This window comes from Callorhinchus milii, unplaced genomic scaffold (genome assembly GCF_018977255.1).
Source record: "Callorhinchus milii isolate IMCB2004 unplaced genomic scaffold, IMCB_Cmil_1.0 Scaffold7, whole genome shotgun sequence".
Classification (NCBI taxonomy): Eukaryota; Metazoa; Chordata; class Chondrichthyes; order Chimaeriformes; family Callorhinchidae; genus Callorhinchus; species Callorhinchus milii.
In genome coordinates this window covers 18,534,535-18,552,655 of record NW_024704748.1, presented here as the reverse complement: position 1 = coordinate 18,552,655, position 18,121 = coordinate 18,534,535, and the positions used below count along the sequence as shown (strand labels likewise).

Sequence of the window (18,121 nt, the reverse complement as noted above, 5' to 3'; positions counted from 1 at the left end):
ACAACATTACATTGTATCAAACTGTGGATTTTTCCAGTAATTCTGCTAACCGGGAAATCTACTATTGAGTTGCATTAGCCTTAAGTGTTATAACTGTGGGGCTTTTATTGATTTATATTTTATAGCAGGTTTAATTATATGTTTTAAGTGTGCTTTAATACTCTCAATTTAAGATTAATGTAAAATTAAGATTAAATTCTTTCAAGATGGGTTTCGGTTAGGAAATTAGAAGCGAGTAAAATCCCCGAATTGTACATTCCATTGCAAATTGTTAAGGAGGTCCAATTTTCATGACTGGCCACTGTATAAAAATGGAATATGAAAATGTCAATACTGTGGTCTTAAGTGCACAATTAAAATGTGATGTGTATGAATAATGCTTCAAAATGCACTTAAGTTTGGACAAAAAATTGAAGGTAATTACTGTCAAGTACAATCACTGTATTTGTAGAAATACAGCAGCAATTTGCGCCAACAAGATTCCACAAATAGTCATGATGTGAATGACCAAATAATCTGGAGCACTGCTGGCCAGACAACATTCTTCTTTTGAACAGTGTCTTTAAAATCCACCTTTACAGGCACACAAGACCTCGATCCCACTGGAGTCTCAGCCGAGATTAGGCGCTCAAATTCCTAATTGGGCTTCAATCCACAATCGTCTGGCCCAGCGGTCAGAATGCTTTGAACATCTCATCTGATATAAAGAGCAAAGTGAACAATTTGACCATGTATATTTACCTGCAAACTCAGCAAAGTTGCCCCTATTCTCATAGCTTCACTCACTTCAAGGTTATATAGCATCTGTGGATACCTTGGTGGACTCTGGTTGTTTGGAGGAAGGACTTCAATATAAACAGTGGTGATAGAGTTTCTGCAAGAAATAGTGTGTGATCAAGCATCAAATGCTTCAAGCAAATTTTCAATAATTCTACAGAATGTCACAACACATTCAAAGCAAAAGAAAGGGGTTTTATTTGTTAATATGCTTTTGTACAACAAAATAAAATGTTCTTGTAAGATTACAGAACAATTTCAGCTTGGGAACAATCATTTTGTTTGAGGAAGGAACAGAAAATTTCCAAAGTATAAAAATTATTATTAATATTCAAGGCTGCTCTCTCCGGAATAAAGAATAGAATCACATCAAAGAACGTGTTTAGCAATCCTTCGAAGAGCATTATTGCTGTGGGCGGTGTTTTAAGATGAAGACGCAGCAATTATGTTTTATCAAAGGTTAAAAATTGTGGTATATTTGAGTAGACATCATCATATAAAAGGCCCTACATGCTATATGTAGATGCCCGACAAATCCTTTGATTTTTTACTATTTTTGTTTCATCTTCTGGGAATTTCATATTATTCTGTTTTATCCATTTAACATGTTTTATTTATTTTTATTACTTTTATATGAACAAAATACCTCAAATATCCATATAAATACCCATCTTCAATTTAAAAAAAATCATACACAGGATGACTAAAAAGGCATGATACCATTACAATTGTCTAATAAGTCTTAAAGGAACGATATATATACATTTAAAGATAATAGGGTAGTTATCACAACTCTTTGGTCACCCTGGATATATCTCTTGCTTCTATTTTACTTACTTCAGCATCCTCCTCCTTGAGCAAGTCTTCAAGGAGACCTTGGCTCGAGTGTAAACCTTTGAGGACCACAACCAGTCCTTCGAGCAGTTCCAACCCACAAACTACCCTCTTACCCTCATCCCAACTTTTCAATAACACCCACCTACTTACAGTCCCGACGCCTGCTTGCCAACAAGTCACCAAGAATCCTTGCCTCTGATTAGCTGACGGACCCTTACATTACACCTGTTTTGCTGTGTTTGTTTTATAATGTTTTTTTCTCATTTTTTTGCCATTGGATACATTTTATTGTACATTTGATTTTGCACAGATGCACTACAGTGATGTAAGGTTCCATCATATTTTGATGCTTTGAAAATCAATCAGAATAAGGATAATGATTGTTTTGTATTATTTTGTATTTGTGAAAAATAAGCGGTTGTACATATGAGGACCTAGGTTGTTCATGAAATGCTTACCTTCTTTGAGCAGGCATGGCATTGTCTATTGCTTTGACAGTTAGAGCATAGGATCGCCCAATTGTTAAAGCAACTCCAGGCGCCATAGTGATAAGTCCAGTGTTGTTATCTATTACAAAGTCACCATGACCTCCAGCCAGAATTTCATAGGTGATCTTTCCATTTTGGCCTTCGTCAGCATCAGATGCAATGAGCTAAAGTAAACAGACATAATGATGGTCAGTGAAGACATTGATCAAAATAATACTGATGCAAACAGAATTTTCAGCACACAGCCAAGAACTATAACGAATCAAAGGTCTCGTCAGCAGCTGTAAAGATTGAAAATAATCATTGTCCATATTGTGATGGATTTTCAAAGATCTAAAATATGGTAGAACTTTACATCACTATAGTACTTTTCTACAAAAACAAATAATAACAATAATAATATAATATGTACACAAATGTACACAACTGAGAAGGGCAACCCCAGGCGCCTGTTCTCCACCACTAACCGGCTCCTCCGCTGTCCCCGACACGCCTCGCAGATACTTTCCTCTAACTCTCACTGTGAGAAAATGCTGGACTTCCTCGAGTCCAAAATTGAGGGAATCCCCTCAGCTGCCACTGCCCCCCCAACTTCCAAACCCTCCCTACCCCCACCCCACACAATTACCCATCCGACAATTACCCATCCCTCCTTCCACACCTTTGAACCTGTCATTCCCTCCTTTGTCTTCAACACGGTAACTTACATGAAGCCCACCACCTGCTCCCTCGACCCCATCCCCACCTCTCTCCTTAAATCCCAGCACCACCTCCTTGCCCCACTACTCGCCGACATCATTAACCTCTCCCTGTCATCTGGCACTGTTCCTTCCCCCCTTAAAACAGCCACTATCACCCTCACCTTGAAGAAAGCTTCCCTTGACCTATCAGAGCTATCTAGCTACCAGCCCATCTCAAATCTCCCTTTCCTATCTAAGGTTCATGAGAGAGCCGTTGCCTCCCAGCTTCACTCTTTCCTCTCACTCCCTCCATGAACTGCCCCAATTGGGTTTCTGTGCTGCCCATAGCACGGAAACTGCTCTGGTCAAGGTCACAAATGACATCCTGATCGTGTGTGACCAGGGCTCCCTCTGCCTCCTCATCCTCCTCGACCTCTCCGCCCCCTTTGACACAGTGGACCACTCAATCCTCCTCCACCGCCTCTCCTCCCACCTTAACCTTCAAGGTTCTGTCCTTGACTGGTTCAGGTCCTACCTTTCACACCGCCTCCACTTTGTCGTGGCAAACGGCTTCTCCTCCAGCCCCCGCACTGTCTCGTGCAGTGTTCCTCAGGGCTCTGTCCTCGGTGCCCTTCTCTTCACCCTCTACATGCTCCCCCTTGGTGACATCATCTGCAGACATGGGGTAAATTTCCACATGTATGCGGATGACACCCAACTCTACCCCTCTGCCTCCACCCTGAACTGCAGGACTACTGGCATCCTGACCGACTGCCTGTCTGACATCAAGTCCTGGATGAGGGCCAACCTTCTCCAACTCAACGGCAGCAAGACCGAGGCCCCCCTGATTGGCTCGCGCCAGCACCTCCGCACCTCAGGCGCTGGCAGCATCAGCCTCACTAAGCCAGTCAGGAACTGGGTATCTTGTTTGACCCTGAACTATCCTTTCTCCCCCACATCCATGCCATGACTGGCACTGCCTACCACCACGTCCGCAATACTGCCAGACTCCGCCACTGCCTCACTCCTCAGGCTGCCGAAACCCTCACCCACGCATTCATCACATCAAGGCTCGATTACGGGAACTCACTCCTCATCGGCCTTCCCAACTCTTCCCTTCACAAGCTGCAGATCATCCAAAACTCTGCAGCTCGTGTATTCTCACGTATCAGGCTCCATGACCCCAACACTCCCACCCTCGCCCGACTCCACTGGCTCCCCATCCCCCAGAGGATCGAGTTCAAGATCCTCGTCCTCACCTTTAAGGCCATCTATGGCCTTGCCCCCTCATACCTCTCTGACCTGCTGACTCCCTACCAACCTGTCCGCTCCCTCCGTTCATCGGGCTCCGGGCTGCTCCATGACTCCCGCCCAATCTGCCCTACCATCGGTGGCCGGGCTTTCAGCCTCTCTGCCCCCACAGTCTGGAACTCCATTCCATGGTCCCTTCACCTCGCTTCCTCCCTTGCCTCCTTCAAGGCCGGTCTTCTCTTCGACCGTGCCTTTGGTCTCCCTCTCACTTCTCTGCCTTCCCTCACCCCTACACCACTCCTCCCCCATTCTCAGGCCCTGACACCTGACTGTTCAGCGCTTTGGGACGTCCAAATGTCTCCCGATGTGAAAGGCGCTCTATAAATGTAATTTTGTTGTTGCTGTTGAATCGGAACTTTTTTTTTGGTACTGATCAACAAAGAAAACAGTGCTTTTTAAACTGCAACTGTCTTAAATCAATTTACATCAAACATTAAAAATACAAAGAACAAAGCTCATATGTTCAACTGCGTATTTTTTTTTAAAAAAGGAAAAACTATATTCATACAAAGTACATGTGCCGCTAAGTGATCTAGAAATGGATCATTTCAGGTTTAATATGAATAATTCAGTCCCTGAATCAACATGGTCTCAGCACTACTGCTCTAAGTGGCTCATACTGTATTTGCTAAGACTAAGCTCTGATTATGATGTACGTAACAATTGCAAAGAAGCATCAGTAATAAATGGTGTAAAGTTCTAAAGAAAGTAGAACAATAAATAGCACAGATTTGTTCTGTGGATCAATTGCTCCAAACAGTTCCATCCACTTGCTCAACTGATAAAATCAAATTTTCATCAATTTCACAAGATTTAATCACACACACTCTGTGAAAAATGTTAGAAAAATCAACCAACATTCAAATTTATATCTCAAATTTACAATCAGAAGAAGATGAGGTTCTAAATATAGAAAAGAGCAGACAATCTCTGTGTGCTGATTATAAATCTAAAGCAAAGCAGTTGGATTTACGGTAACTATTGAAAATGTACTTACCACAAATTACATTTCAATTATTATTACAGAGGGAAAAAGCAGGAAAAAATGAGGATTCTGGAGCTCCCAGACTCTATTAATAGAACTGCTGTGACACAAATTGGGACCAAGATGATAATCACAGAGTTACTGTAGGGATGGCTGTGTGGCTGGACAGGGAAATGGAACAAAAGATCACAATAGTACAGGGTGCTTTCTGAGGTTGGAGTAAAAGCAAATGGGTGAGATAAAATAAAGAAATGCTTCACTTTTCATTTTGCCATTTTATAACTGACCTGAGAGTGAGTGCCTGATACCTGCACTGGGTGGCAAAATGAGGAAAGTGTTTTATTTTTAAGCACTAAAATTCCTAAATTTAAATGAGGTCAAAGTCACCAATGAAGATAGGACAGTCATATTAGAGGGGAAGTCACCCCAAAACACATGCTGTAGTTAAGAGGCTTGTAAAACGTTTTGTGCAAACAGGTTGAAGCAAATGCATGTTACTCCATCTTGAAGACCTTCTGACATGTAATATACTACCCTTAATAAAATATTGTAAGATTATAATAAGGTTTCTCAATTTCCTACATTGGTGAAGTTACTTCATTCGCGAAGACTGACCTATAAGCCTTTGCTATGATAATACCAGCATATGTTATCATTAAATATGGTTCCAGATACATTCTGCAAAAATCAATCAACGAAGTAAGTCATAAAAAGTCTACTTCACTATTCAATTGCATGAATAACTCAAACTGAATTCAGGTCGACATGATGTTAATATCCAGACACTGTTGACACTATCGACCTGCTTTCCAGTTCATTTCCTTGATTAAGACATGCAGATTTATGATACTTGGCCGTTTCATCAATTGTTTACGCATCCATACATCTTAAAATGCTATCTTGTTGAATTGGTTCTCCAGGTATCAAACACTAGAGCAAAGTGCAGCCACTTGGTTTTAATTCAGGTCAACATGACAAATAACAAGCAGACGTGTGGGGAAATGATGAGAGGGGAAGCATTTTGGCATCTGCAGGTGGAAGATTAAATAAAAATTATTAATTCAGAAATTATTTTACTCAACAGTTTGAGCTGATGCAATATGAAACCTGGAAACATCAGTTAGTGCAATAATAATTCTAATAATAATTATTGCATTTGACATAGCAAAGGTATCACAGAATTTCCTATAATGTGTAGTGACTGAGTATTTTGTAGGTGAATGCATCATCCGAGTTTGCACACAGCAATGTCCCACAAACAGCCAATGACCAATTTTCTTTGGGAGTTTGTTGGCCAACATACTAGGAGAAACTCCCTTCTCTTTTCAAATAGTGCCTAGGGATCTTTAACATCCACCCAAACAGACAAAGTGGGTCCTTGGTTTAATATCTCATTTGAAAGATGACACCTCCAGCAATGCTCCCCCCAGCACAGTACCGGGGTTCCAGCCTGGACTTGTGAGTTCTAAGTGACAATATGAGCTTGAATCCGCAACCTTCTGATTCAGAGGCAAGAGTGCCTCAAACTGGGCCGAGCTGGCACCTAAACGTTGTGATAATAAACAATGAAGCTCTATTATATTGGTAAGGCCACTCGCAAATTCTAACAAATCTACCATACTAAAAAAAAGTGTAGTCTTATTGCTCCTTCTAATCACCAAATTCAACATATTAGCATTTCCTGGGTTAAATAGTACACTGGAGGCTATTATTCTCGCTACAAAATTCTCTTTAATTACATTTAGGTCCATAGTGACTTTCATCTTTTGTTAGCAGATGCAAAAAGTGCTTGCTGAATAATTAGTATGATTAATGCGGTACAAGATTAATATGCCTTTGGTTATATATATGTGCTTGCATATGAATCATTCAAGAAATAACATAACACCAAGTATTATTTGACAAAGCCTCCGAGGTTTGACATAAAGTACAATGAGTTCATCTTTATTCCTGATAGACATATTCCTGTACATCTATATCAGGGATGTATATAACATGTTTAAAAACTCAATTGTTTAGTTCTGCCATATTTTTAGTTATTAGATTGCATATTGTATCTGTGTTTGAGACTCGGTATATCTTTCCAACATGTGGTACTCATTGCTTGGGTTCACGAACAGCAATTCCAGCTGGTAAAGTGTTTTATATCAACCAATATGAATTTTGCTACAATGTGACCAGTCGCACATTGTGAAGTTCTCGATTTGCGACTCCCAATTGCTATTTGTGATTCTAAGTAGCATTTTCAACCTGAGTGAAAGCATTTTTTCGGAACTAAGTCTCGAAAAACAATTGATGGTTAGAGATTGATGTATGGATTTGGGCTCTACAGAGCCTAGATTACATAACCAACCTAGGTTTCATCTTAGAAAACAAGGCTAATAGGAAACAAGGTGCCAATTTGCTGTGTAAGTCAGACCATTTACAGATGTGACTTATTCTTACTCAGTAACCGGCCAGCTGATTCACAGAGGACACAGTCTGACTGTAGCCCTGAATACTTCATTGTCAGTAGAGAAAGGAGAACCTTGAAAATGTGAAAATTGTTCACTACAACATTTTACTTACCATTAAGGATATAACAGAAATAACCAGAAGAGCTTTTTTTTTCAAAAAACAAAATTACATTGGCTTCGTTATTATGCACGTAGACAATATGACATTTTGCCTTTCTAATATCCTGAAGAACGGTAAAAAGAATACACAACAGCTATGATGTTAAAAATGATCTCTAAATTGATTTGAACAATGGTTGTATTCATACAAAATGTAAATCTCTTTATGATTCTGCAGTTTTAGATGGCTTACCTGTATGACAGTTTCTCCAGGCCTCATGTCATTATAGATATCCACACTGTAGGAGATGTTCTGAAAAGTTGGTGTGTTGTCATTTGCATCGATCACAAAGACATGGACAATAACAGAAGTACTCTCTTGAACGCCATCAGAGGCAGTCATCTTGCAGAAACAAATAATGAAATCCATTAGCTGAGCATTTTAACAGCTTGCGACAAAAATACACTAAATGTGATTTTGTGCAAATAACTACCACTTCTACAATATAAATGCAGTAGAACTGCAGTAAGGTAACAGTAAATATTTTCAACATCAAAATCAATTCAGATTTCAAAGTAAGTACAGTAAAAACATCGATACAAGATGTGTAGAAACTGTCTGGTTCAATGTTATAGACTATGATTATTTTTGGTCAATACATGACAGTAATAACATTTTTGTCCTGCAAAAAAGCAATACAATATCTCTTACTGTAAAAGTATAATTCTGCTGGCGCTCCCTGTCAACAGGCTTGAGCAACGTCAGGTAACGAGTTATTCCAGTGGGAGTTACACCAAATACTGTGCTGAAATCATTCACTGAAATTCGCAGATGTGGATCTTTTGTCTTTAGAGACAAAAAAGGGATAAGAATAGTGAAACTGAACATGCATCACAATGTTAATTATTGCTGGAATACCTTATTCGTAGTACTGGCAATCTGATGAAAAACCTTACAGATACATTTCTGGCAATTCTACTTCACAATGTTAGAAAGATCCAGGTGTACAAGTAATTCAGCAATGTACTAGAGTCCTAGATATCAAGGAATTTCAAATCACACATCAATTTTCCCTCAAAATATTTTTTATCTGGTTTTCTTTTATCTGTCTGATTTGGATACTCTTATGCATGGTTATGGGTTTCTGCCAGTGTCAGACACCCAGCTGACCACAAAAATGTCAAATCACTTAATGTTCTTTCTATTTACAACAAAAAAGCTTTTTTGTGGAGTCCTGTAGCTCAGTGGATAGAGCACTCGCTTTGCAAGCGAGAGACCTGAGTTCAATTCCAGGCAGGTCAGGGCGAAACCTTGGGCAAGTTTCCTTACTCCACACTCCTAATAATAATCCCTCCAAAAAACAAAAATAAATTGGTCATTTTCAATCCATGACTGTTTGTGGGACATTGCTGTGCGCAATTGGCTGCCACGTTCGCCCATAAATATACAGTCAATTCACTTTACAGTGTGTTCTGTGAAGCGCTTTGGGATGTCCTCCCGACGTGAAAAGCGCTATATCAAATGCAAGGATTATTATTATTATTTATAATGCAAGCACCATTGTTGTAAGGAACCACCATTAATAAGGATGTTATTGGTGCCAAATGGGAAATTAGGTAAACTTTAAATGATTTTGATTTCAATAGCCCAGCATTTAGTATCAGACCAGCATTTGACTTTTGTCTTGTGAATTGAGGCTTTCAGGAGCCACAACATTTAACATTTATATCCATTTATATTTATATATTTGCATTGATTTAAACAACACATTACAAAAATTATAAGATCACCATTTCCTTAAAATCAGCATAAGTGAAGGAATTTTAAAACACATGCGTTCATCTTAAATTATTTTTAAGAGTCCTGATTCATGTTAATAGGATAAATAAAACCAGGAAAAATATCAATCAAATGCACAAAATCTATCTGTTCATAAAAGTGTTTAGCGAATGTGGTAAAAACTAACATGGTTCTGTGCATTTATGACCATTATCCCTTTTATTGAGCTCCATCAAAACACTATTAAGACTTGGTCTTTAATTTCATAGATTACTGACGGAGATCAAGTCATTTGATTTTACTACCTAACAATTATACCACCCGTCATTTACTCCCTACAAATAGTTAACTTTGCAACATTTAAACTGCGCATTTAAAAAGGATTTTCAATAAAATAAAAGCTCTTTATTTTGAGAAAGGATGACTGTAGCCAAAAGATTTTTCCCCATTATGAAGGTAAAGAGTATTCTTGTATAAAGCACCTACATAAGAGATTTTAAACTTGATATATGGTCAATTTCATCAATAAGAATAAAAGAGAACAATACTGGAGTAAGTGTTTAATGACATGCTGAAGTGGGTACAGAAATTGGTTGCCAGTCTATCATGCGTTGTTAGTATTCAACAGGGGTATCTTATCTGCACTTGGGCCCGATGATCAATTTTATTAATAATAATAATTCTTGTATTTGACATAGCCCTTTTTACATCAGAATGACTTCTCAAAGTGCTTTACAACGTAGCATTTAACCCATTGGAAAGCTGGATTTTGCAAAATGTGTCTGAATTTTTTTGGGGTAACCCATCCCCGTGCTTAAGAGTATCCAAACCAAATTGAGATGTCTATGCATCCCACCTATATTTGAAAATGCTATCCATTGACATAAGGTTGGATGTGCTGTCACCAACAGTCCCTGGAATACTGTGGACCCACCTGGATCAGGACCTGGACTATTGAGACCACCAAGCATTCCCATTGCTTATCTAGCGAGTACTAACCTGCCCGTTAGGACATACTATGAAATTGGTTTGCAGGGTTGAATGGGAAGAATCCCTGCCCCCATTGACTAGTCTGCCCTTCCAAGTTCTGCCAATGAGCCAAACTGACTGTGCTGTCATCAACAGTACCCTGGAGTACTGTGGACCTGCCTGGATCTGGAACTGGACTATCAAGACCACCACAGAGGAGTGGAACGATTCTGACATTCCTTTGTCAAACATATCACCTTGGAGCCAGTTCAGCTCCAATGAGACTCCACTTTCCTCCTGGCCCCCCAACCCCCGCACCCCCTGTAGTCTCAAATTTGTAATTAATCTGCTTGTCCTCATTTTTCTGCTGCAGGGGAGCTGGATGTCCATTATTCCTTATTTTAATAAAAGGAGTTTTATAACATCAATGACTCACTCCCCAGAGGTAGATATTACTATATGCTGTATTAATAAAAATATATAATTATAAGATTAAAACAAAACTACAGATAAACACAATTATTTAGTTTGAAAGCAAAGATAACATATTCCATTTGATGACAAAAAACATGCTGCACATAAAACAAAACCACTTCACCATGCACACAGATGAAACACCCCAAATACCTACAGGAGTAGCACCTGATGCAACCTACAAATGAACAGATAAAAGAAAATTCATACAAAAAGAAAAAGTTAAACAACTGAAATCATATCAAATGTGCACTACAATAAAGAAACATAGCAATGAAAGTTTTATAGATGAAAAACATTCCACATTTTTTATAAAACAAAAAAATGTACCAATTCAGGTGTGACTAAAAGGGTTTAAGTAAACTCAAGTAAACATTATGGCCACATTGCATTTGTAAATAATGTACACAACAAGTTGCATTTATATCGCCCCTTTCATGTCAGGAGGATATCCCAAGGTGCTGGACAATTGAGGTTTGCATAACTATATTTTGCTAACTATATATGTGTATATATATATATTCAAAACCAGGAACAGCAGGTCTTACCTCTTCCACATCATTATCCAGGGCTACAATTTTTAATGCCATTGTCAGATTTTTACTGTCTGAAAGGGATGTTCCTACTGGAGCAGACTCAACAATAAATCCCTGATAGGTGGTTCTTGCAAAATATGGGCCTTGATTGTTTTCATCCAGGACCTCTATGTGAAGATTGGCAAAAACTGGCAGTGGATGCCTGTTGTCTTGTTCTGCCTATGTGAAAGACAAGAGGATCACAATCTATCATTCACGTTTAAAGAACTAGCTGACAGTAAATCAGAGATAGGAGACTACATATACCCGAAGTGCCTGAGCTTTGAGTAAGATATTCGTACAACAACAACAACTCGGATTTATATAGCGCCCTCCATGCCGGACGGCGTCTCAGAGCGCTTCACAGTAACGGATCCCGGGGCTGAGCCGGGGTGGGGGGAAGGTGACCAAAGGCGCAGTCGAAAAGAAAGGTCTTCAGCCGAGACCTGAAAATAGGAAGAGAGGGGGCGAGGCGAAGGGAGTGAGGAAGGAAGTTCCAGAGCCTCGGGGCGTAGTGGCTGAAGGCACGGCCGCTGATGGTGGAGCGGAGGATTCAGAGGACAAAGAGGAGGCCAGACTGGTGGAGCAAAGGCAACGGGCAATGTTGTGAGGAGAGAGGTCAGAGAGGTAGGGGGGTGCAGAGGAGTGGAGGGATTTGAAGACAAGGGTGTGGATCCTATAGTACTTAACAGGCAGGGTTGTAATAAGAATTGCTATTTCATTTTTATAATACCTATATTAAAGTATGATGATAATAATAGTTTCATATAATACCAATAATATAATAGTGAAGTATGAAAATATATGCATTTGATGTTCAAATTTAAAAATTATGAAGATGATAAATATTAATGAAAAGAAATCCTGGAGCTTATTCTGCAATATTTAATTGATGCCAATAAGCAAATCAATTAGACTGAAGCACTTTAGGTTTCTTAAAGAAAATCAAAGCACCAGAGCTGTCCATTGTCATCAGAGACCACAACAGATGTCAGATCATGTTTCTGAAACCTATTTTAAAAAGTGTTAATATGGCTTTTAACAAATTATGTGAATGATATCCTGTTTCTTCTTGTGCCACATTTTAGCAACTATTCACTTGTGGAAAGATCATACTTTACAATAGCATAAGGTAAAATTCATTGTGGAGTATCTGCCCCGATCTCGACTGAGAGTTTTAAAAAGTAAAATTTACCATAATCGGATCACTACTTGCATAAACCACAATTCCTAAATATAATGAAAAAAGCTGGATAGCTGGAATATTCGAAAGAAAGCAATCATGTTTGTAACAATATGTCCTTGGTAATGGTTCCTATTTTTTAACATTTGCATTCACCTCACACCAAGCATTACAATTCCTATTTCCATGCTTGCTCCACAGAGGATTTCTCTGTTGGAGATGTGCTATGGAGCTTTGACATGCAAGCATTCACCAATATTCACTTAGACTGATATAGTTCTGTGTGTCAAATGTCCCAACAGCTTCAACACGAGAGCCCTCTACTCCTGGGGAGAAATTTCACTTGGATTTAGACTTGCGCTGACAGATTCTTAAATTCAGATTCAATTTTGAAACAAGTTCTTTTAGGACCTACAGTAATTCAAATTCAAAATAAAGGGACAACAAGAACAATCTTGTGGTACGGAAACAAGATATTTGTTATCTGTGAAGAAGCTCACAGCACAGACTGCTATGCTTTCCTTTGCAGCACGGATGGTGGTCGAAATGTAATAGAGAGATATAATATAATATCTCCAAAGTAATTTTCTAAAATTGAGAATGTCACGAAAATCAAAGAAATATGAAAGCATGCAGAACTACATAAGCGGGTAGAAATACATTAACCAAAGAGAACACAGAATATTGACCAAAGTGACGAATACAATTTTTCTTTAGACAGCAGATGCTTAACAATTGAGACTATGCTTAGATCTAAGATTATGTATTTTATCACTTTTATTTCATGTTCAACTTCTTTTGTCCAATTAGTGTGTCAAGATAAAATGAGATTTCAACTAATATGTTAATGAATGAATTCAAAGCAAACACCAAATGCACTGTGCTCAGGACTGAACCTCTATTGATCACAGAAGGCACGCCTTAGGGGCAGAATGCACATATCCATAGCATTTATTCAATACAACTGTCACCTCTATCTTTTACATAGAATTACACATACTTCGGATTGCATGTGTGGAGTGAAACAAACACTAGTTACAGAAATCACTCATAATAGATCTAAGAATATAATTTAATGCAAAACCATGTGGCAAATTATTCATCTTGTATCATAGCGATAACTGAATGATTAAAAAAAATTCATCCTGGTAAAATTAACCAAAGTCCATGAATAAAGACAAATTTAAAGGACTACATTAGATAGAGATGATTGAAGAGGAAATGAGCAAAAGATTATTGATTAGTCAGAAGAGCTAACAGACCTGACCACAAGCTGAAAAAAAATGACTGATGAGGTGGACAGTGAAACTTGCATTTGTTGTTTAGTCTTGCATTAAAACAGCAGCTGGCTAAAAGTTAATTGAATACATTGCTTCTGATTGCTGCAACATTAGCTAAGTAATAGCTCCATGTATAGTTTTCACTAAAATGAATGCTCAGCTTTTCTATCTATATTTTCATCTTAGCTGCTGTGCAACAACTATGTTGGGCACATGGAATACCAAACAGTGTTGTTTCAAATGATAAGAGAAAAAATCTAAAACACTTTAGACTTCGCAATGTCCTGTATGTTTGTGTGACAGCATGAATTCAAGGAATACTGGTGATGATCACAGTATAAAATGATTGAATTAACTAATGTGTAATGCATTCAATGCATTTACAAAGAATTTGCAGAATGTCGATTTGCATTTTTATAGGCATTTTATTCATCACTGAGTTAGGTGCATGTTCAAAGAAAACTACAACAACAACTTAGATTTATATACTGCCTTTCACATAAAACAATGCTTAAAATGCTTGATGGCTATAGTGGAAGATCCTGAGCAGAAACATAAGAGATTTAAAACATGTTGATCAAACGCATGATTCAACAGGCAATGAGGCAAAGTGATTTTGGAAGAGAATTCCAGAAGACATGGATATAGTGAAGTAAAGATAATCTGCTAAAATGATTTGTTTGTTTTGTTAGAAATATATTGCAAAAGCTTATAGAACTTGGCTCTGTATACAGTCAATTTTGAATAATTTCGAGAAATTAACATATGCTTGACAGTTAAGTCACAACTTAAGCTCGTGAAAACATTTAGCATTTGATATATTCAGTCAGTCTTTTACATTTCTATGTCTAAATATTAATACTACTAATGTACCATTGTTAACAATGTACCATTGGGTGTAATGTTGCAAAGCTGCATGCCATATATTGTCATGGTTTCTTTATCAGCACCAATTTTTGAAAAGATACGCACAGTAAAATGTTTAAAACTTAATTTATTATTTCTACTTTCAGCAAATGTTTCCTTCAGGCATTATTTTAATGTTCAGTCATGTCTTCATCGGCATTCCATGCACCGTTGGTTCCTTGCCCATATCACTGTGCCTCCATTCTTCAAAGGAGGATAATAGCTTTGTAAGTGTTCCCACTGTGGGGATGCTGTGATGCTGATCTCCAGCAGACAATGGTTATTTTGAAATAAAACTGATGGCCAATTCTCAAATAAGAGGCTTCCAAAGTTTTGCTCCAAGTACCAAGACTACCAAAGACCCAAGAAGATTGGTTCGACTCAGTGAATATTTGTAGTTAGCTCCTGTGTGAAACTCTCTCCTAAGATACGCACATTAATGTCCATGTAAACATTCTTTACTCCATGCCTCAGTATAACACTACTGACAAGGATATGGCAAATTTGCTTCTAGCTTTAAACTCCCTCAGTGTCTTTGTCTTCTTATAGTCTTGACAACTGCTCCTTGAGCTTTCAAAGTTCAAGAAACAGCTTTGCCTCTTAAAAAAAAGATTTACACCTTTTTAAGCTCAGTATGACAAAGAGAGACAATGGGGGGACTAAAAAAATAAGGATTCCATTGAAAAAATTGCTTTACTAAATTTTTTTTCACATTCCAACAAAAAGAGAAGAGCAAATATATCAATTTAACATGGTTAACCCTCAATATTATGGTGCAACCGCTTTCTATAGAACAGACAATTCATTTTCCTTGAGCTTTCAATCTTTACATGCCATGTAATCGACAAATGTGTAGCACATTATTACAGTTCCCTTTCTTGGATATAATTGTAATAAATAGCAAACATCCCCGCCACCACAAAAAATGTTCATGTGGACTTACCTTAATAACTAAATCAAATTTCTGATGCAAATCCCTGTTTATTGGCTGAAGGAGATGTAGTTCTGCTGTGGTATTATTCAGAAAGAAGTAGTTGGCATAATCCTCAGGATTCCCTGTAACAAAATGACATGGTTTGGAACGACTATTTCTTTTTCAAAATGATTGGTATAGCATTCCCTACCATCAGCAAAGGGAAGTCATTTAGTTAGGTAGCTTTACTTAGGTTCAGTCTGCCTGGTCTGTGCTGAATTAGTTGATCTCAGCTATGGCAGCAATAGGAGTGGGACACTAGGTTCAGTGTGCCGGAGCTCGAGAGGAAAAGATGACCAGCATAATTAATTCACTACTTAAAACTTATGGTCCAGTGTGTCCTTACATATAAATTCTAGTCCAATTGGCTAAATACAAACTGGAGAGTATTTAGCAGTTACCAACCAATGAGAATGGAGAACAGAATCCCTGGTCGATCATCCGCTGGCTGAATGTTTCTATCCTGGTCCACAGCTAAAATTGGAGGAGTCACATTCACTGGATTTATCCTCGCCTGTAAAAACAGAGAAGTAAATTCATCTCAAATGTTCGTAGAACAAAACAAGCAGTGCAATTTGCAACCGTGTGCAGTGAAACAAATTCTGCTGAATGTTACTTCCGAAAATGTTTTTTTTTGTTTTCGTGTGTAGAATATATGAGAAACAGGATATGATTTTTGTGTCACTTTGGATGCGTATTGGGATTCTTTGCAGAATATACAGTTGACATTTGTATTGATAAGTATACAAAAAGAGGAGTTAATTTGAAGCTATAGATTAAAGCTCCTGGAGATCAATTACATTTCTGCTAGCATTTTTTCTTCTGGCAAAGCAGGTTCACTAATCTTATGTTTGCTCTTTTTATAGTTTAAGGATTTTGTAATAGATTTGAACATGCTCAAAGTTATTTTTCGCTCGTATCAATAGCTTGTGGGTGTTTGCTAACCGACTGGATCTTAGCTTTGGAAAGGTTTTTGCAATAGATTAATTAGGTTTTGATTTCCAAAGAGGATCCTGTGAAACATATCAATTAGGCCAAACATGTGTCTTTTGGGATAGTTTGGTCTGAAATTACATTGGTAGTGCCAGTTAGCTAAACTTAGTTAACTTACAATGTATAGCTACTGATGTATAAGCAAAGTTCATATCAAAGTTCAAAGCTCATACTCTTTCCTTCCAACAGAACATTAGAATTCGCATATTCTCTCTAATTTAATTAATCAACTGAAAGAGGTGAATAACTAGCAGTGATATTGCCAAGGGGATAAAACTTTATGAAATATCTATGTAAGCCCCAGAGGTAATCAAACTCTATGATATTGATCTGTATTTTTCAACCTTGACCAACTGCATCCCACAGATGACATTTCGATAGTGCCAGCAAAATGAAAATTGGTGTGTTCAATATAGTATTTAATCATTTCCGTCTGTTCTTATCCTTATCCCCATCTATCTTAACGTATTTAAGATTTGGAAAATATTAAAATAGGGTCAATCCTGTTTACATTCAATATTTTGTTAATAAAGATGCTACATGCTGGACATGAAACATTGTACAGATTGAACCATATCAAAGGTAGGGGTTCTTAAAAAAAAACATGGAATATGTAGCAGCAGGATACGTTGAAGAAATTCCAAAATTTTGTTCAGAAAACTCTAATTGAAAACTCACAGTTCCTACATAAAATATCATGGCCAAGATCATTGTATTCCATTAAAGAAGAATGTAATTTAAAAAAATCTCAATAGCACTGTTCACAAAGGCAATTCCCAGTGTGGAATTGAGCTCACCAGACCAGAACATCCCAGTTCAATCCCAGTTCAATTAGTTGATCTCAGCTGTGGCAGCAATAAGAATAATACAATTCAGATCGTGTGGTGTCTCGGCTTGGGAGAAAAATAGTAATCAGCAGTCCCTTGATCTTGGTCTCATATGACGCTGTGAAATTAATTTGCAATGAACTGATGACTGTTATTCTGTGCAAACAAAAATGGTCTTTTATTGATCTTGTCCAGTATGGCACTTAATGTGGGCTGAGAACGGGGTCATTGGTTCTAAATGTAATATGTGATGGAACCGTTCTCTAAATCTTTAATCTTTTGATACAACTTTCAGATAAACTGGAAACTATACCATTGGAAAGTTTAGGTTGCTTGAAAAACTTTTACAAATACGAAGAGAGATTACATTCAATATTCTTACGAAGCAGTGTGTGTTTACAAACCCATGCCCTAGTTTGTCAAAACATAGGTTAACATAGGTAGATACATTCCAGATTAAAACAACAAATTCTTTAGTTTTGAAACTCACACCTGTTCATGCATAAACCTCATGATCAACAATATTTT

The 18,121-nt window shown here is 37.9% G+C and overlaps 1 protein-coding gene across 1 annotated transcript in view; it reads right to left on the bottom strand.

Annotated features, from left to right (window-relative positions):
* Positions 1-18,121, bottom strand: part of pcdh15b (protocadherin-related 15b) — a 166,029-nt gene that overhangs the window by 95,996 nt on the left and 51,912 nt on the right. The window contains exons 9-16 of the mRNA XM_042336845.1: positions 16,179-16,287; positions 15,744-15,856; positions 11,405-11,611; positions 11,014-11,034; positions 8,346-8,480; positions 7,887-8,036; positions 2,073-2,266; positions 742-874 (exon numbers count right to left, since the gene is read on the bottom strand). Coding sequence (XP_042192779.1) covers positions 742-874; positions 2,073-2,266; positions 7,887-8,036; positions 8,346-8,480; positions 11,014-11,034; positions 11,405-11,611; positions 15,744-15,856; positions 16,179-16,287 — 1,062 coding nt within the window. The remainder of the gene's footprint in view (positions 1-741; positions 875-2,072; positions 2,267-7,886; positions 8,037-8,345; positions 8,481-11,013; positions 11,035-11,404; positions 11,612-15,743; positions 15,857-16,178; positions 16,288-18,121) is intronic.